The following is a 20,447-nucleotide window of genomic DNA, read 5'->3' on the forward strand; positions in this document are numbered from 1 at the left end:
GGCGAATTCATCCATGTTGGGTTGCCCGTTTTGCAAGTAGTGAGCTTTGTCACTTCTGTCAATTGGTTGTTTGTGAACTATTGTGAATTTGTGACGGTAGCACTTACGAACAAACCAAGGGATAGCACAGCATTTAGGGCACTTAGAGTAGAATATAAGTTCAACTTAAAACGTAGGAAGAAGGAGCTTCAACAAAAGGCGTGGGACAACCTTGTGTTTGCAGCAGAAACCTCAAACAATAAGCTTTTCTGGGATACAGTGAATTCTAATTTACTTAAAACGGAATTTGTGCCAGAACTCTTGACTTATGTGAGCATAGAGGAATGGGTGACCTATTTCTCCAGTATTTTTAATCCTAGATGTATAACCTCTGTAGTTTCAAATACCCAATACAATTGGCCTATTGGCCCACTTGGTATAACCCTGGATGAGGTTTTGTTGGGCATAGCAAATAGTAAAGGGGGGAAGGCACCAGGTGGCGATGGTGTACCCATTGATGTATACAAATCTATACCGGAACTATGGGCACCCATTCTTACTAGAGTTTTTAATGCAGCTGTAACGGAGGGTTGTCCGCCCTCATGGGGGGAATCTGTTATAATTCCCATTTACAAAAAAGGCGATAAATCTGAAGCAAAAAATTACCGCCCGATCTCTCTACTTGACTCCTCAGTAAAAATTATGAGTAGAGTCCTATTGTTAAGATCGAAAGAATGGGTTCTGGATAATATTATTATGGCAAAGGTGCAATACGGTTTTAGAAAAGGGTTAGGCACGCTGGATCAGTGTATTAATTTGGAGCTTTTAATTGGTAAATATACTAAAGCCAAACAGGGTCAGCTTTATCTATGTTTTGTGGATTTAAGTAGTGCATTTGATTTGGTTGATCATGGAGTTTTATGGCCCGTTTTAATCAATCTTGGGGCCCCTAAACCCATTATTTATTTTTTGGCCAGGTTGTCCGAAAACCTAACAACCAAAGTCCACTATGATCAGAAGGGTGAATGCACCCCCAATTTTAACGTAAAACGTGGCATTCGCCAAGGTTGTGTCTTTGCCCCACTACTTTTAACTTTATTTATTAACGAAGTTGATGCTATACTTAAGTAGATACAGGCGGACTCCCCAATAGTGGAGGGCAAAGACGTGCCAGTTTTGCTTTATGCGGACAATGCCGTGCTTTTATCTAGAACACCAATTGGCCTTCAGAGGTTAATAGATGGTTTTGCAGCTGTTATTGCTAAGAGGAAGATGCTGATCAACAAAACAAAAACCTTCAATGGTTTGTGGCCCGAAACCCAAAAGTCGGAAATCCTTATTTATGGAGGGTAATACAATGCTAAATGTGGATAACTTCTGTTATCTGGGTATTTCCTTCTCTTCAGAAGGGAAATGGAATTACGAAACATCTCAGGTTAAGGCCAAATTGAGGAAGAGCATATATGGTGTTTTTAAATTTGCTACTAATTTGGGGGACTGCCGTATTAAAGATATGATTGAGATTTATAAAGCGAGATGCACATCTGTGGCACTTTATGGGGCTGGGCTTTGGGGATATGAATCTTGTCATGATATAAAGGTGGAAGAGAACTCCTTTTTAAAAACGCTTTTATGCCTCCCGACCTCAGCCTCTTCAGAACTTACTCACTGCGAGGTCGGTCTTAATTATCTGAGGGATTTAATAGCCTTGAGACTGCTCCAGCTATGGAGATCACTTTGGCTAAAAGAGGAGACCATTTTTACTAAATCCATTATAAATGATTGTTTACGCATGGAAAATTACATGAAGATACCTTGGCTAAATTATTTAACTAAAACTTACGGGGTCATCTTTGATCAATCTATTTCAGGACTGCACAATGAAACTCCAATCATGTCCAAACCGGAGCTAAAAAGCACTTTCCTGTCCTAGAAGAATGTATGTAGGAGGGAAACAACAAGGAAACAAACCACGTATCAGTTTTACCATCAATACATAGATACGGTGGGTTTTCAAGCCTATCTCTCATTCGTTACAAGATCCTCCCATCGTTATGATTTAACAAGATTGAGGTTAGGTCTTGTGCACCATTTGGTTGTGTTCCCTAGAATGAAGCAGTATCCTGTTTCCCCCTGCCCCTGCGATGGGATTACCAAACCGAGTACGATGCACTTTTTGTTTTTATGTGACTTATTTCTGCCACTCAGGATTGTATATCTCAAACCTCTGTTTAAGAAATACGAAAGTAATACCATAAATGTTGCTATGACACTACTTCTTGCACTTAAAGAACCAGAAATTTGCTTTTATACTGCCACATATATCCTAAGTGCAATAAGGACCAGAAAGAGTATGCTGTTCTAACGTAAAACTACTATATGCACCCTGCAATTTAGATAGCGCACTTTTAGCCCATGTGTCCTAACCCGTCATTTTTTTTCATGTATCGCTGCTACGAGTTAACTGTTTATATCTGGAGTTTTGATACAATCTATGCATTTTAAATTATACTCCGTTTTTTAATTATGTTATGCTGCTATGTGTTTACTGTTTACATTTGGAGTTATGATACAATGTATGCACTTTAAACTTCTCTTTGCGAAGCCTTGGTGATCTACTAAACTCGAATTTTGTAAAGTTGCTATGTGCTTATAATCGACACTAAGAGAATCAATGCAATGCCTGACACAAATTGGAAATTAATTAACTATATGTCATTTTAACTATATGCCATTTTTTCATGTATGTTATTTTATCATGTGTGTATTTTATCAATTTTAAACTGTGATCTGTTATATTTTGTGCTTTTATGGTTGCCTGTTTCAACCGAATAAAGCTTGTTTTTAATTGAATTGCGTTAGAAACAAAAGCTCTTTCATTGTTGAAATCTACAAATTATGCATATGGTGCATCATGTGGCAAATGAGGAAAATCCATGAGTATGCAGAAAAGGGTGGAGTCACAGAACTGCATAATTGTAGCGGCCCTTGTTATAAGTGACAGCGCCAATTGCCAGACTTCGTAAATGTAAAATAAAATATCGTTCCTAACTTTCTTCATTTTCTTTTTGTAGACAATGAGCAGTTAAATATCCCAGTGGCTGAGAGGGCAGAGCTAGTCTTTCGTATGAAGATGCCAGCATCTCACTTCTAGTGGCCTATCAGCAACTCTGCTTGGATAAACAAATAGTTATATAAAACATTATTTACCATGCGATCATTCACTACCAATAAATATATTGACTTTTAGTTCTGTTAAGTTGCAGTCACATTTTGACTAATACGTTAAAATAGATGTATACAAAAAGATATTTATCAGAACAATGCGAGCTTACACTGAGAAAACTAGAACAATGTACTGGGGCTTCTCTTTCTGAGCCTATCATGGGCCCAGAGGTTAGTGTGACTTTGGTGCAGCACCGTAAACAGATGCAGAACGTGATGCAGGTTATGCCCTGTCAAGGCCCCAGTTCTAAGGAACAATATGCTACAATCACTGCTTCTATGGCACCAAGCGGAGGGGCTTCCAATTTCAGGTAAAAAGGAGGCTCCTCTTCTTTAATGAATGCAGACTTTCTTGTAAGATTGGATTCATGAACTAATGGGGAACAAATAGCGCCGTACAAGATACCAGTAGATGCCACGTTCGCAAGTAGCAACAGCAAACCTCTACTCGTTAAATAACTGCCTTGCTCCTCCAATTGTAAAGCTTACAACTTCTCAAACCAGCTGGGCCTCATTCTTACATCACATATTTGCAACCACGAATGCTACTAGCAAGCAATATTCATTAATCTAAATATAAACAATAATATAATCAGGTCACATCTGCCTCTCATTCACATACATGCTTCAAAGACACTGATGATTCTTGGCGCAGCGGGAGCGGGTGGTATGCCACCTCCACGCTCCCACTGCGCCAAATCCGGGGTCGGGCCGCCCGCCAGATTAGGAGTTTCCTCCTATCTGGCGGTCTGGTTTATGGCATTCCCACAGCGGTGCCTCTAAAAATGGGCACCACAATGGGAACGCCAAAAACAGTTCCTGCAAGGCATGGACTGTAATGCCCATGCCATGCAGGAACTTGTGTGTGCACACAGGGGGGCACGTGTGCCCCACTGTGTGCATCCACATGGCGTGAGGCACCAGGGGGCCCTGTGGGGTCTGTTTGTTTCCTCTCCGCTACGGTTTTCAATGCGGTGGAACCGTCATGAAAACCGCAGAAGAGAGGAAACTTGTAATATGCTTTGCGGCTTCAGGACTGCTGTGCCACGGCCAGGGAATGGTGGTTCCCTGGCAACGTCGGCGGTCCCAGGGCTGTCTGACAGCCCAAGTCATAATGGGGTGGTTGGACCTCCTGTGCGGTGGTGGCTGGACCACCACCACCACCACCACAGCGGCGCCACGAGCAGACTCGTAATCGGCCCTTAAATTGTTATGCCCCCCCAAAACAAGTGCCTCTTATCTGCTCACTGGCAATCTGTTCAGGCTGGTGTCACAGAAAGCAGCACTTATGTATGACTATGTTACAGAAACAAGTACCAGTTATGTGGTACTGGACACCACAGAAGCCTGGGCACACTACCAGATTCCTCTGGTGATTACACCCATAGTTCACATCGGAGAGAGGGTGAATAAACAGTGGCGAAGGGAGCAAACATCCATTGAACGAATAAGAAGACTGGGTTCAGGCCTACCTGCATCTCCTTTTCCGAATACTTCTGAGGGTTTTTGCTGCCTTGGCTCTTTTTCCGCAGTTTTTTCAGTTCGAGCTGACATTTCTCCATAACCTCGCCTTTGTTTTTCTGCTCTGCCTGATATTTCTTCAGCGCAGCCTTAACATTTGTAGGGAAAACACGGGAACAGCAGATGAATACGCATCCACCCATTAAGCCTTTTTCGTCAAAACCAATTACAATAAACCAAATTTGAGCATGGAGTGACAAGCAGTATTTGAGAGGAAGGGACAATGTCGGTCTCACTACCTACCTACTCCTCTCAGAAAAGTATCGGCACTATCCCAATAAAAAGAACTACTCCTGCGAAGAAATGCACTCATGATAATTTAAAAGTCTAGCACTTCAGCTGAGCAGTAATACTATATATAATATTGAACTAGAAAGAGCCTATGCTGAAGCCACAGGCGTGTTAACGGTTCGCATTCTGCCGTAGACCCAAAGACTGCTGCAGACTTACATTCAGATATCGGGCATCCAGCTCCACCTTTTGCTCGAGCTGCGTGAGGAGTTCGTTGTGGAACGATTTCAACTGGAAGGTAAAAACAGAAGGTTAGTGGTTGCAGCCAGGTCTCTTCGTGCAGGAACAATAACAGGTGCCAAACATGGCGAGGCTGATCGTCCAGGGAGCACCGGAGGCACCAAACGGACGCAGAAAAGGAAATGAATGCGGATGATGGCAGTCGGGACGTGTCAAGCACTCGGCGTGCTGCATATGGACAGGAAGGTCAGCAGGGCTACGAGACAATCCTAAAAGGAGGGATCGCGCACCAGAGAAGCTAGAAGGGGCCATGCGGATTAGATATATCACGGGGCCATCTGGTCACAAACTGGCAGATAATACAGGGTGGAAAGGTGGGGGCGCATGAATGAGAAAGAACAGATTCATTTAAAAAGCTGCAATCTACATAAAAAAGTTGATATTAGCATTCTTAATGTGTTTTGAGAACAGTAACTATCAAGAGGAGAATATCCTGATCATAAGCCAGACATAGCAGAGGAAATAACAGCTTTGAAGTCACTTTCTGCACATGAGCCGACTACTTTATCACAGCTCCAGCAGCCATACCGTAATGCCTCGTAAGCCACGCCACCCATGTCCTCATGTACATACAACCGTCATTCAATCAGTCCGTACTGGTAGAACACACTTACCTCGCCAAGGCAAACTGTCGCTTAAAGAATCACTTGCACTACTATCAAGCTGATCTGGATGCGCACAATCTTGTCCCAACAACAGAACAAAAGAGGCACAACAATACGCGATAGTCCCCGAAAGCAGAAACCACCCTTCAGTTAGGAAGATGTCTATCAGGAGTCACTCACCATTTCTTCTAACTGGTTCTGTATCTGCCGGTGAACTTCAGCCATCTGGAAGAGAACATCCCCTGGAGAAGAGAGAGAAAGCAAAGAAGGTGAATAGACGGGCAGGCTGGAGCAGCGCTGGTACGCATGAGATCGTCCAAGCACCCGGCAGAGATGGGTTGGGTTAGACCAGAAGTGCAAGGAACCTCACTTTTTAGTTAATGGGGTCTTCTCAAATGTAATTAGGCAACAGGGAGAGGTGGGAAAATTCTTGGCATACTGCAGAGTTTCAATATACAAATTGAGATGTGCTAACTGCAAAAAAGCTGCTACATGAAGAGGTGGACCTTGGAGCTGTGTGTACCTACATGCTAAACCCTCTGTGTAGGGCGTGAAAAGAAATATATATATATACATACATACACACACACACACAAACATAAACACATATATACATACATGCGCCAACACACACACGCATTCGCATACATACACACACGCGAGACGGCTCCAAGCAGAAACCTACACTCCTAACTGCTGCAAGTTGGACAAGCGAGCAGTTTGTGTTATGGGTGAAGTAGCGTTACAAGTCTTGGAAGACATCAACAAAGCCAAGGTCAAAACGCATAGGGACAGTGGATGAAATACAGCCAACATTCGAAACATTTCAGGTTGAGATGCATTGTACTGGGCCTGAAAGGCAAGCACAACTGTTTTCTATGCCTGACCATAGCTGGCCATTCAAGTGTTAAAAAAAAATGGTTTTCGAAGGGCCACATCGTGTAGGGTGCTTAAGTTTAGATTTAGGAACAAACGGATACTTGGCCATGTTGTGAGCTCAGGGAGAGGCATGGCTGGTATTCATAGTTTTAGGCAGGTTTGTGCATCATTAAGGAACAGATGCAGAAACACAGGGTCTAGAAATAGTGCTTTACTGCAGCCTTGACATAGTTTGAGGCATAAAAGTAAATCTGGAAGAGACGAGATTGTGGAAGCGAATGTTTTAACTGGTCCCCACACTTACAACAGGAAGATTCAAACTAGAGACAACTGTCTGCATCTCTGTCCTGTCCGCCTCTACACCTCAAGCCTCTGTAAACACTAATCTTCATAAAAATCGATTTTGTAGCACAGTTAGCTCTTGCAGGACAATCAATGTCCTGCAAGTACATGAAACAAAGGAACAGAAACCGGGCTACTAAAATACTCGGTTTTGTTCCCAGTTATAATGGCTGGCAAAACACTTTTCTACAGAGCATTTGGTCAGACATTTCAGGTCAGAACTTGTGCATCAGTTAATTCAGAAGTATACAAAAAAAAGAAGTGATAGATCGAATGCCTAAATGAATCTAAGCCACTGGTAGTTTTTCGGGACTGCATCATTACTTTGCACACCATGCTCCCTCAGTTTTGACCCAGCCATAAGCAAATCAGCCATGACCCGGTTACATAGCAAAAAACCCATCCCGAACCGTCAGGCTGGGTCCTCCCTGAACCAGAACACTAGCATCCAAGACCAGATTCCCCTTTATTAGGGCTCATCAGTCAGGTATAGCTTGGTTCCACTGACGCAGTGAATGCAGGATCTATCTGGATATACTCAACTCAGGGGGGTCACACTGAAGTGTACAAAGAAAGAAAATGGAATGCTTGAAATAATCTAAACCACTGGAAATAACTTTAGGCCGCATCCCAATACATTGTTCTTTTACACACCATTCCACCTCAGTTTGCACCCCGCCATGTGCAAATCAGCCTTGACAGGAACAATCGTACAGAAACTGACAAGCCAGGTCCATCCTGAAGCAGTACACAAACAACCCAAGACCAGGTTCAACCTTTTTAGGGCTCATCGGTCAGGTATAGCTTGGTTCTAGTGGCACAGGACTCTGGTCTGGGCATGCAGCACACATCTAATCCTTGCTGCAGCCACACTAACAATCAGCACACTCCTAAAGCATTATCCAGGTCCCCATTAACATACTTTATTAGATGAGCTAGAAGTAGTGCAGTGGACAGAACATTCCCCCTGCAGCCTAGGCTCACAAGACCCTAAATCCTGAACGTACACATTGAGCATTGGATCAAAAAGCACCACAGGTACAGTTGAAACAAAAAGAGTTGGCTTGCAGGGCCACAGATTCAGTTGCTAGGATTTGGACAGATAACTGTACTAATAGGCACTTGATTAAACGGCTAAATTCACCTATAGGATACAATGTAAACATATAGGTTTACGAGATGAACAATTTTAGACATGTTAGAGACAGAACAAACTTTTTTCAATGTTTTTACTCCCTATTTTGCCGTCAATACCAACCCTAAACAGCAATAACTCGTATGTTGGTACAGGATAAAACACTTAACCACATCTTCTACACATTAACCCATGCAGACTGAGATACAGAATTATGTCATAAGATTTAGGCACAAGCAGCGTGCGGTGTAAAGCAGTCCAGGAAGCATGGCTCTAGGAAGGAGAGATACGGTGCTGTGCATGCAACATCATTTAGGAAACCTAGAAATCTAGCACCCAAAAAGAACAATTGATAGACGGTATGCTGAACAACTATTTGTCCATCAATTGCTCTTTTTGCAACGGTAACCCTACATGGGATGGGGACGCCCAGACTTGGGCCCAAATCCTCGCCATGCCACTGGATTCAAGCTATTCTGGATGATGAGGGGTGATACCCCGAAACCAGTCCTAGGATGCTTGTTTTCCATTCCTTGGAGACCGGACCTGGCAGTTTGGACTGGACTGTTCCTATGGGAAGCAGGATCGATACTGATTTGCATCTGGCTGGGTCCAAACCTGATTCAGAAAAGGGGGTGGTGATGAACAGAGTGTCTGAATTAAGCAGACCACTCTTACCCAGTCCAAAGATCAGGGCTTGATCCATCACCGTTTTTTAGCTCACTGCACCATCCCAGCTCAGAACTTGGCTATATGCAAATTAGTCTGACCCTGGCCCAGTGCATCATGGGAACAGGGCAGACCAAACTACCAAGCCAATTCTTATACTGGGAAGGAAACAAGCTACCGGGGACCGGTTTCTGGCATTTCAGCCGTCTTCGGCCCGGCTTGCTTGAATCCTGATGGTGCAATGAGCTAGGGACTCACATCTGAGCATACCCTTCCACGCTTATGGTGGACAAAATTGCCAGAAACCGGTCCCCGGTAGCTTGTCTCCTTTCTGGTGAAGAATTGGCTTGGTAGTTTAGTCTGCCCTGTTCCCATGATGCACTGGGCCAGGGACAGACTGGGATGGGGCAGTGAGATAAATAACGGTGATGGATCAAACCCTGATCTTTGGACTGGGTAAGAGTGGTCTGCTTAATTCAGACACTCTGTTCATCACCACCCCCTTTTCTGAATCGTTTTTGGCCACTATAGGTGTGGCAGGGTATACTCAGACATGAGTCCCTTTCTCACTGCTCCATCAGGATTCAAGCAAGCCGGGCCGAAGACGGCTGAAATGCCAGAAACCGGTCCCCGGTAGCTTGTCTCCTTTCTGGTGAAGAATTGGCTTGGTAGTTTAGTCTGCCCTGTTCCCATGATGCACTGGGCCAGGGACAGACTGATTTGCATATAGCCAGGTTCTGAGCTGGGATGGGGCAGTGAGATAAATAACGGTGATGGATCAAGCCCTGATCTTTGGACTGGGTAAGAGTGGTCTGCTTAATTCAGACACTCTGTTCATCACCACCCCCTTTTCTGAATGGGTCCAAACCTGGGCGGCATGGTGAGCAAAAAAAGGATGATTTAACCCAGATCTGTGACTGGGGATGAATGTTTGACAATGTTCCGCATTCCGTCCATCATCTTTTTGTATTGCTATAGTGTGAACGTCACCAAAGGGCAGCGGAGCCCTTTTAAGGTTCAAAGATACAATCAATGACCAATTTAGAGAGATTGCTGAGTTTTGAAAGAGAAGGTGGGCTGTTACTTCATCATAATGTAGTGTTCTACAAAGTGCTGCCTCTTCAGCTCTTTCCTAAATTAAGGCATGGTTGGGAACATCCTGATGAATACAGAGACGTCAAGTGATGGACATGCCGGCAGAGTGCAATTCTGACCCTCAAACATACTATTCCCAGTGGCAGCTTCTCCACTAAGGCAGAGGAGCATCGCTCCACTGCTTTTTTTCAGCAGTATAAGAAAAAATAAAATGATAACTCAGTTCCCATTAAATGCTTTCCTTTTTGGACCGTGACAGCTTAGTGAGGGAGGGCGGGGCTGACAGAGCGGCGAGGAGTGGTTTGCCCCAACTCCTAAGTGCACATGACTGGTTGGCTTGCCCTCTTGGGCCGGGCATAACAGTCATGCGCACTTTCCCTCTTCTCCACCCAGGGCGCATTACAGACTGGGTGGAGAACATGCCCATACACTCATTCCCCAATCACAACGGTGCATTGCAGTGTTGTGATTGGCTCAGGGGAGCCTGGGTGCTTTCAGGCTGCTTCCTGTTCCTGCAGGCAGGAGGAGGAGGGATGCGACCAGGAGGGGTGGCAAGCTGGATGCAGCAAGCTGGTAAGTTGAATTACATTTTTTTTGATTAATCTCACCCCCAGTTTATAAAATAAATCCCTTTAGGTTTACAACTCAAGCAAAATACTAAAAATAAAAAAACTGAGCGTTTTAGCCATTACTATGAAATATAATGCCAAACAGCTTTGGCACAACAGCATAAAAATGCATGGATTTAAGTGAACCAAAGGGGTATTCGGGACTACTATAATCAATGTGAGTGAACTGAATTGTTGTACACCGAAAGTAATGGCCCAATTAGATCCAATGGACCTTTGCCAGCATATAGGTCAATTTTATCCTATGTACTTTCAGTGCCATCGATAGGTCCCAAAGAGCTGCAGGAAAGGAACACTCTACACTGACAGCAGGGCCAATTCAATTATATGATTCATCAGCCACTTAGTTTTCTACATAATGATGGATTATGTTGCAAGCGCGACAAATCCATAATCTTCTGCAAAATATGCAGATTTTAAAGAATATGTTGCTAGCTCAAATGGATCAAACCTTACTAAAAAACCCTACAACATGTGTTGCGGCGTAGTGGCAGGCCTTTTGTCACAAAGAGGCAGGACACCTTTCAGTTGCAGATTGTTGTACTTGGGTGTTAAACTTATCCATGCGGTTCATGCCTCTAGCAGGTTATTCTTCTATTTGTTGACCTTCTCAAGATTCACAGTTTGGATCACAGTATACAGGAAAGGCGGGTAACCATGTGAGGTAGAACTTTAGAAAGATCCAAGGTTTCCAAATTTTGATAGAAGAGAAACCGCGACAGTCCAATGCAGGTTTGTAGCACATCACAGAACACAGAGTCTTCTGCAGATATTCTGCAAACTCCTACCTGAATTAAGAGTTCTCATCACGGGCAGAGGAGGACAGATACTGGACACAGCCTGCTGGCGTATCGAGGAAGTTGACTCACCACGGGTGAACACCCAGGATGAAAAGTCCAGTGTTAGTGATGCAGATAAGGGCAAGCCGCACGCTCCTAATTCCCAGCATTTGCACACGTTACTCATAGTGTTGTCCTCCAATCATGGAAGAGGGCATTTGTAACGACTACCAAGGTAACTACAAGTAACAGACTTCACAGTACACTCTGTATCTCAGTCAAAAACTATTGAGACACTCTACAGTGTCAAATGAAATAACGGTTCTAGTACACACCCATCTTGGTTCTCTAAAGATGAGCTACTAACAAAGTATATACTCCTGAAAAAGCTGTTTTACTGTATTGCAGCAAAATTAACACACAAACCTGGTTTCATAGGGCGCTACAAGAAATAAAAAAAATTGGAAGGTAGTAGCTGTTATCCATTGGGTAGTCCACTACAAACTAAGACATCACCTGTCTCAACATTACTCTGAGGGATGGCAGCTGTGCACCCAAAGATCAAAGAGGTGGACTTCAGACCTTCCAATCTCCATCACTCCCCTCCCCCAACCATCAGGACCCTATCTAGCTCTGCTGCAACAAACCCTTGCCAAATTGGCCATTGACTGTTCATGGAAGTCTGTCCTATAATTCACTTTCAAACTTACCCGCAAGTCCCTTTGTTTTGTATGCGATCAACCACCCACTGCAAATACATGTTTAAAGCAGCTTAAGCCATGCTCGTCGTTCCAAGAGTTTGTATATTGAGAATTGGTAGCGAATGGTGTTATTCTTTCTTTTTTTTTTTTACTTTCTTTTTTTTTTTTTTTTACCAGTCCAGGTCCCTCTCCCAGTCCTCCACTGTTGGCACCACCTCAATCCCCCATAATCTCACTATGTTCCGTTTGGCAACTATGCCAGCTAGTGCTAACCGGATCTGGTCTCCTTTCGGCCATGAGATATCGCTCGTAACCCCTAAGATGTGCCATTGAGCTTGCAGGGGGACCTCCGACCCCACTACCTCTGCCATGATATCAGATAATCTAGACCAATAGGCCCTGATCTTGGTACAATCCCACAATATATGTAAAAACGTACCCTCTCCACAACCCCTCAGGCAGAACTTCGAGTCCACATAGCCTATTCTATACTGTGTCGTGCGTGGGGTGTATGAGCGATGTAAAATACGGAGCTGGATAAGCCGAAACCTAGCTCAAATTGCCTCCTCTCGCGGGCCTTGCAGTGCCTCCCTTCAGTCGTCGTCATCCAATAACCCTACGTCCGATTCCCATTTCTCCCTCAGGGGACACAGGGGATCAGTCAGGCTGTTAATAAGTTTTTTGTACGTCAGGGAGATTGCCTGGTCTACCATTGGGTCCATTAACAGTCTGTCCTCCAGTGGGGCATACTCCGGGAGTTGTTCCCCGGCCAACAGATGTTCATGAATGGCGTGTCTAAGCTGCTGATAGTGTAGGAACTCCCCGCTTCTCATTTGGAATTCCGCCTGTAAGGACGAGAAGTCCACCACGTCCCCCCTTCTCCAGAGGTCCCCTAGTCTATCAATGCCTATAAGGCTCCATGCGTGGAGGTCTTTTAACTTTGCCACCGCCGGAAGAAAGTTCCCAGCCCACAATGGGGTCTGAGCTGTGAGTTTTGCCCCCCATCCCAACAACTTAGTTGCACGTTTCCAAACCCCTACCACTGCAGCAGTTTGAGGCTGGAGAGACCTATTGCATCTGCCTCTATTGTAAAGGGTGGCCAGATAGGTGCCAGCCCGAAGACCATACGGTCCACCCGGTACGCCGGCTCCTCCAAAGGAGCAAACACCCAGCCATTAACGTTGATCAGCTGGGTCGCCCAGTAATACAACCGGATATCTGGGACTGCGAGCCCGCCTTCGTACATTCCCCTCTGTAATTTCTTAAGAGCGACCCTCGGGCAACCCCACTCCATAACAAAGAGCGCGGCTCCGATTCAATTGTTCGGAAGAACTGCTCCGGCACGATTAACGGTGCGCTCTGTAGCACATAGAGCAGGCGGGGGAGGGCCATCATTTAAAATAGGACCGCTCGCCCCATTAGGGACAGAGGAAGAGTCCTCCAGTGCTCGACGTCGCCGCATGGGTGCTCCAGCTGAGCCTAGACATTCAAACTCATGTATTCTGACTCAGTCTTCGCTATCCAGATCCCCAGGTAGCGAAAGACCCCTTTCCACACCAATCCTCCGCACTCACGTGTGGGGCAGCCCTGCCTCATGCCACGCCCTAGTTGAAACTACTTAGACAATACACCGTTAACCCTAACTCTCGCCAGTGGGTCGGAGTACAGCAGTTTCACCCATGCTCAAAATTTGTATCCAAACCCCATCTTGGTACCAACACTCCCAGTCTGGTGCCCAAAATCTTGCCCAGAACTTTTGTTTTGAAGTTTAGGAGTGATATTGGCCTGTAAGTGATTTATGAATCACCACAATCGCAGCTGATCTAAGCTCTATCCCGAGCCGTCCCAACTGTTGAGCCTCCTTGTACATTTCCAGCATATGGGGTGCGATTCTACTGGAGACACACCTAAACGCCTCCGCCTGGAAGCCGTTGGGTCCCGGCTCCTTCCCCGCCTGCAAGTCACCCATGGCGTGTTCTATCTCCGACATTGTAATGTCGGCGTCCAGAATGTCCCTATCTGGGCCAAGAAGTCCTAGCATTCTCTCTCACATTCCCTTAAATTTGGACCGATAGACCATTTCGTAATAACAAGCGAACTCTTCCGCTATGTACACACCCGTGGTCCGCACCGCCCCCGACTGTGTCCGAATCCCAGGCACCTAGTTACAAGCCCTATCCCTCCTTTCCAGCCAGGCTATCATCTTGTTGGCCTTGTCCCCTAGATCATACACACGTCGCTGGGTAGCTAGTGCTCGCGATCTCGCCTGATCACAGAGCACATCACACATTTCTTTCTCCAGGAGGCGGAGTTTATGTCGCCTATCCTGCTGTTGCTCTTGCGCCTCCTCTCTTTCTTTCTCTAATTCCTGAAACTCCAATTCAAGCCTATCTGGGCACTTTTCTCCTTCCTCCGTTTACCCACCTCCGCTTGCACAAATCCCCTGGCTACAGTCCCATACTATGCTGTGCGACCGAATTGAGCCGACGTTATCCATAAAGTATTGGTCTACACGCTCCCTAAACTGTGTCTGAAACTCGTGGTCTTTAAACAGGAAAGTGTCCAGCCTAGGGGGTGCACTGCAGTCCTTCCCAGGGCCCCGCAGCTGCACCTCCACTGGAGAATGGTCCGAGATGCCCCTCGCCTTATGACACCCACTATGGACCCCGACCAATGTGCAGCAGATATATGTATGTATTGCCGGGTGTGGGGGTTATGGGCCCTCCAGAGGTCAACCAAGCCCAGTGCCTGCCCGAAATCCCGGAGGTGGCTCACCCTCCCTCTGGGGGATGGGCCCGGTGACCTATCAATGTCCCCTGCCATAACATCATTCATGTCGCCCCCTAGGAGTAGGACCCCAGTCGGCATGTCTAGTAGCAGTTTCCCTATGTCAGGGAGGATTGTGCCTTGCAAACTCGGAGGGACGTAAAGTGAGCAAATATTTAGGGTTAAACCCTCCCACTGTCCCGTGATAGTTGCATTCCTCCCCTGGGGATCTAACCACTGTTGGCCGATTACCAGCGGGAGGAACTTTTTAATCAGGATCCCGGCGCCCCTGGAGCCAGTAGTAAAACCCGCGTGCGCCCTAAGTGTGTAACCAAATCTATTGAGGGCCTTATAGTGATTCCTTACCAAATGTGTTTCTTGAATCAAAACTATATCGGGCCGTGCCTATGCAAATATTTAAGGACCATGGTGCGTTTAATCTTGTCCCGCAAGCCGTTAACATTCCTGGATAGTACCTTGACTGTCTGTGCCTTCGCCAGGTGTATCATAAATGTAGATCAGTGCAAACTGTAAAGGGATATGCAGAACTCTGCTACCTCCCACCACCCACCTGCCCACCAACCGGGCCTCTGGAGCCAATGAAACTTGGTAAAAAACCAACATTGAAATCATCAACAAACGTGCATTCTTCCCTCCCCAACCCCCGGATCCCCCCCCCCCCCCCACCCTGCTACCCTGCTTTGCAGGCCAAACGGGCCCAGCATACCCCAACAAGCAGAGCGCCTGCCGCCCAATCAACGAAAAACTAAGGGGTAAAAGTGGCAACCAAAAGGCCAGCCCGAGGGTGCTGCCAGACCCCATTCCACAAGCTCAAACCACCCCTCCATGTCCAAGTGTCTGGTGGAAAACCTAGCACCACATACATCTTCCCACCCTCCATCATGCCCCCCCCCCCTTACCCACAGTACTTTACCACATGTCCGCCAGGGGCAAGATGCCCGCCCCCTCAGTTCTCGTTCGCGTCAGGCCATCAAATTCCCATCACAAAGCAGCAATCAGACCCACATGGGAGTCCGCCAGGAGGGCACGTTGCCTAATCATATTCTTGCACCAGGCCTCTCCCATCCGAATCAGCCCAAGTCCGGCGAGGCAGACAAGCTGCGTATCCCATCTCTGTCCGGCGTCCGAGGAGCGCCCTGCCTCCAAGATTCACCTCCCACGGAGATCAGCAAAGATGCTGGGGACTGGGCCTCTGCATTCCGCCATCCTCCCTTCTGGCGTGAGCCATGCGAAGGCCGCTGCGTTTCTTCAATCCACGCCATAGCCTCCTCTGGGGATGTAAAGAAGAAGGATTTGCCCTCAGCCAAGATCTTGAGGCGTGCCGGAAAGAACATTATGTACTTGAGGCCCAGTTCCTTTTTGACTCAGTCAAACGAGCGGCGCTCCAGATGGACCTTGTACGTGAAGTCAGGAAAGAACCTTATGACCGCATTTTCTATCCGGAGGTCACCAATGTTGACTTGCCGCCTCAAAAAATAGCGTCCCGGTCTCGGAAATTGAGAATCCGGGCGATGATAGTCCTTGGAGGGGCCCCCGGGCGAGGCAGAGGGACCGGAGCCCGATGCGCACGTTCGATGATAAATAACTTGGAAAGTCTCTTGGGCTGAAGGTGTTTCAAAATGGGGTCCTCCAAGAACAGATCCATTCTTGGCTCCTCCATTTTCTCCGGTACACCTACCACCCATATGTTGTTTCTTCGGTCCCTTCCTTCCTGGTCCTCCAGCCGTGCTGTGTTCAGTTTTTGCTGGTGGGTCAGATGCTGGACCTGCTGCTGTAGCTGTTTGGTGGTGCGCCGAAGTTCGCCAATGTCTGTAGCATTCTGAGTGGCTTTCTCAGAAGTTTTATTGAGGTCCGTACGCTGTAACGCCAACTCGATGGCCACCTTATCGATCTTTGTCTCCAGTGTCGGCCCAGTGACTATATGGCTTGCATAATGGCAGCCAGCGACGGCTCAGACCCCTCCTCCACATTTCCTGCGTGGGCATCGCCTCCTCCACCCGTCGGGGCCGTGTACTTGTCAATGATGTTGACCTGAGTGACAGTGGGGTTTTTGGGTTTGACAACAGTCTTGGAGGGGAGTTCCGAGGCGCCAGTGGAGCCACCCAGTTTGCCAGAGCTCAGTCTCACCGCCAGTAATCCGGCCACGCGCTCCGGGCGCCATCATTCCCAGCCTCCACCGCCGATCTGCAGCGTCACTGGAGCCTCCCTACAGGCCGTCTGCACACCAGTGGGCACAACCCAGACCAAGCAGCGCGCTCTGTCTCAGCCTTCTGTTGGTTGGGTCAGCGTCCAACCCTGTCCCTGAGTCCGCCAACCGGTGGCCAGGATCCAAGCAGCTCCTCACCTGTGCCTCCAGCCGTCCTCCCTCTGTACCACACCCAGTCGAGTATTCCTCGATGACCAGCGATCCTCCAGGACCTCAGCGGAGGTGGGGGGAGGGGCGGGTGGTGTCCTATCCAGGAGGAGGGGGGGAGGGGGATTCTGATCCAGGATGGGAGGGGGCCCGCTCTCTGTCTCTCGCGGGCGGCCGCCTGTGCCTTCTGCGCATCCCCGACACGCCCTTACTGAAATCGGGCCTCGTATGCACGCGAGGCCGGGGCTGTACTTTCGCCACAGGCCAGAGTCAGGCCCTGGCTAGGCCGCTGCCGTCGGGCCGCACTGCTACCCTGTACGGGGGCAGAGAGGGATTGGAGCAGTCTCTCCCGGCGCCGGACCCCTCCCACTCTCAGGATCCGTGACAGAAGGCAGAGTGGTGGCAGAATGATGGCCGGATTTAGGGGTTTTTTCGCCGACCCTCTGACGAGCCTCGAGACTACGCGGCCATCTTAGTCGCCGCCAGGCCACGCCACCCAAATGGTGTTATTCTTAGTCATCTGGACTACTGTAATGCTCTCTTGTTGGGTGCACCGGAATATCTATTACATCGTCTGTCAAGAATCCAGATCACAGTTGTCAAACTTGCCTTGAACAGATCTAGGAGAGCCGCTGCCTCTTTGGCATTAAAGGATTTCCATTGGCTACCAATAAAGCAAAGAATTCCGTTCAAATCGCTAAGTATCATTTTCAAAGCTTTTCAGGGGCTAGGCCCAGCTCCGTTGCGAAAGAGGCTGCAGAGATACCCTCCTAGTAGACCTCTTCATTCTTTGTCAGCTAATCTGTTGTGTGTGAGTACGTTTAGGAAATCCAGGCATGGTGACTGGACCTTTATGGTTAGTACGACCAAGTTTTGGCTCTTTCCCAAGTAATCCTGAGTCAACGCTCTGTTATCAATCATATGATTAATTATTATTATTTTTTTCTGTCTGTGGTCTCCACCCCTTCCACCCCCAAGCTCTTGTGTTTTTAACCATTTCAGAGGCTGGCACCAAGATACCAATTGGTGACAGAGCGCTTTATTAATTTTATAAATAAATAAAATAAATATATACCATTTCAATGACCATTAAAAAGAGTACTAAACCCCTCAAATATGTTCCAGCACTGAGCAGGGTCCATACAAACTGCGGGGGTTGTACAACAAAATAGAAGACTTTCACCCTTCAGCAAAAGGTCTAGTTTTGTTTTTTAGAATTTGCACATCTCTGGCAGATTGCTCCATAGACTAACAGCATCACATACAACAGATTTAACTCCTGCTAAGACACCCCAATGTACCATTATCATACTCTGCCCACAAACCATGTTAAATTCCCTGACACAAAACACTGGCATGGCACACAATCTGCTACCCCAATACAAACTTAGCACACAATTCAAATAAGCCATCACAATTTGGAGATGCAACTTTTCAGTTTCTCCACTGACACCATCAAACACTTCTATTAGCGTAGCAAATAAAGCAAGAACACTACTGCTACAGTTCAGTTCTGGAATCTACTTTAATTACTGCTAGGCACTTCCTTCTCTTTGAAGACAGTCATTTCTTTGAAAAGGAACCTCATACATGACCAACAACAAAACTTGGTGCAATTTTAAGTCAAGCAATACTGAACTACTAAGAACAGACTGTTAAACTCTTGTAGCCTTAGACAAAATAAGTTGCATCCTGTCGCCTACGAAGATGGAACTCCTGCCCCACTGTCTAGATCTACAGAATACTCTGTGCATAGTCCCCAGATCTAAATTCAAGGAGAAAGAATAATTTTTGACCTCTGTGATCTGGGCAGGCAAGTACAGTAGGGTATGACCACCTGTTCTTAAGCTAGACAGCGTGGAGGCCCCTCCACGCTGTCTAGCTTAAACCCTGTGATTACTCGTGGGACCCAGCCTCCCCCCAGTCCTCTTGCCCCGGGTGCAGTTTTTTCTTTTTGGGACTGCCACCTAATGAAACCCCGTCAATAAAATACAAGATGTACCTTCTAAACTGTAGATCCATGGCAAAGCATTCTTTAGAAATCAATCTTCTCATTCAGGACCACGACCCGGACATTATTTTTCTGACTGAAACTTGGCTCACCAATGACTCCGAACCCGATCTGGTTCAGGCCATCCCTCCTGGGTACCAGATAACTCGCCTTGACCGTAAAACCGGGAAGGGAGGGGGTCTAGCCATTATCTTTCGGTACACTTTTCAGTTCCGTAGCTCTTGTCACCCTATTCCGGACTGTGAAAGCGTCTCATTTGTTATAGAATTCTCCCCTACTAACACTTTCTCGGGAGTCCTCGTATATCGCCCTCCTGGACTCATGGGTGACTTTACCTCCAATCTTACGTCAATACTAGCTTGTCTAGAAACCACGCCAGCTAACTTCACCCTCTTGGGTGATCTTAATATCCATATTGACGATCCCACCAACCCTACTGCTCGTCAGTTGCTGGCCAGTCTAGCTGCCCTACAGTTGACCCAGTTAGTAACTAATCCAACTCACCTAAAAGGCCACCTCCTCGATCTTATCTTTAGTAATTGCCCGCAACTGGTTGTCCATACTCCCTCTCCAATCCCATGGTCGGATCATTATTTGATTCCCTTCACTTGGACGGTTTCTAAATCTCCTCCGTCCTCACAAGCTCATTGCTCTAAGCCTAGGAATTGGCCCAAATTGCCGTTGGATGACTGGCGGTCGACTCTGGTAAACACCAGACCTCCTGACAATTCAGACCCTACCTCAGCTAATGAGGACTTCAACCGTTGGATCTCCAACTCCTTAGACCTGGTACTCCCCCTAAGTGGCATGGATCCTAAGCGGAGTTCCAAGACGGCCCCCTGGTACTACCCCACACTACGAATTAAAAACCAAGTGCAACCGCCTTGAAAGGAAATGGAGACTAGACTTCTCCTTTGTCAGTAAAAACAACTACAGACTCATGCTCAGAGCATACAAAAAGGAGATCAAAACGGCCCAATCGATTTTTTTCGCAGAAAAAATCAATACAGCGGCAGCTAAACCAAAAGAAATCTACAGGATCACAAAAACCCTGCTGAAGTGCCCAGAGCAGCCCCTAGACCCAGGCAATGCACAAGCCCGCTGTAACGATTTAGCAGAGTTCCTCTCGAACAAAATTCAAATTATCTATTCTGCTTTCCTGCCCCCTCCCCTCACCGTCCGCTCTCAAACTACCCCGACCTCTGA

General features: G+C 46.9%; 1 protein-coding gene across 5 annotated transcripts in view; it reads right to left on the reverse strand.

Moving 5' to 3' along the window:
- The window catches only part of BAIAP2 (BAR/IMD domain containing adaptor protein 2), a 491,109-nt gene that overhangs the window by 240,867 nt on the left and 229,795 nt on the right, over positions 1–20,447 (reverse strand). For all 5 annotated transcript variants that reach the window (XM_086931035.1, XM_086931033.1, XM_086931032.1 and 2 more), the window contains 3 exons: positions 6,042–6,103; positions 5,176–5,247; positions 4,677–4,814 (listed from right to left, as the gene is read on the reverse strand). In XM_086931035.1, the coding sequence (XP_086787161.1) occupies positions 4,677–4,814; positions 5,176–5,247; positions 6,042–6,103 (272 nt within the window). The remainder of the gene's footprint in view (positions 1–4,676; positions 4,815–5,175; positions 5,248–6,041; positions 6,104–20,447) is intronic.

Source organism: Lissotriton vulgaris, chromosome 7 (genome assembly GCF_964263255.1).
Source record: "Lissotriton vulgaris chromosome 7, aLisVul1.2, whole genome shotgun sequence".
Taxonomy (NCBI): domain Eukaryota; kingdom Metazoa; phylum Chordata; class Amphibia; order Caudata; family Salamandridae; genus Lissotriton; species Lissotriton vulgaris.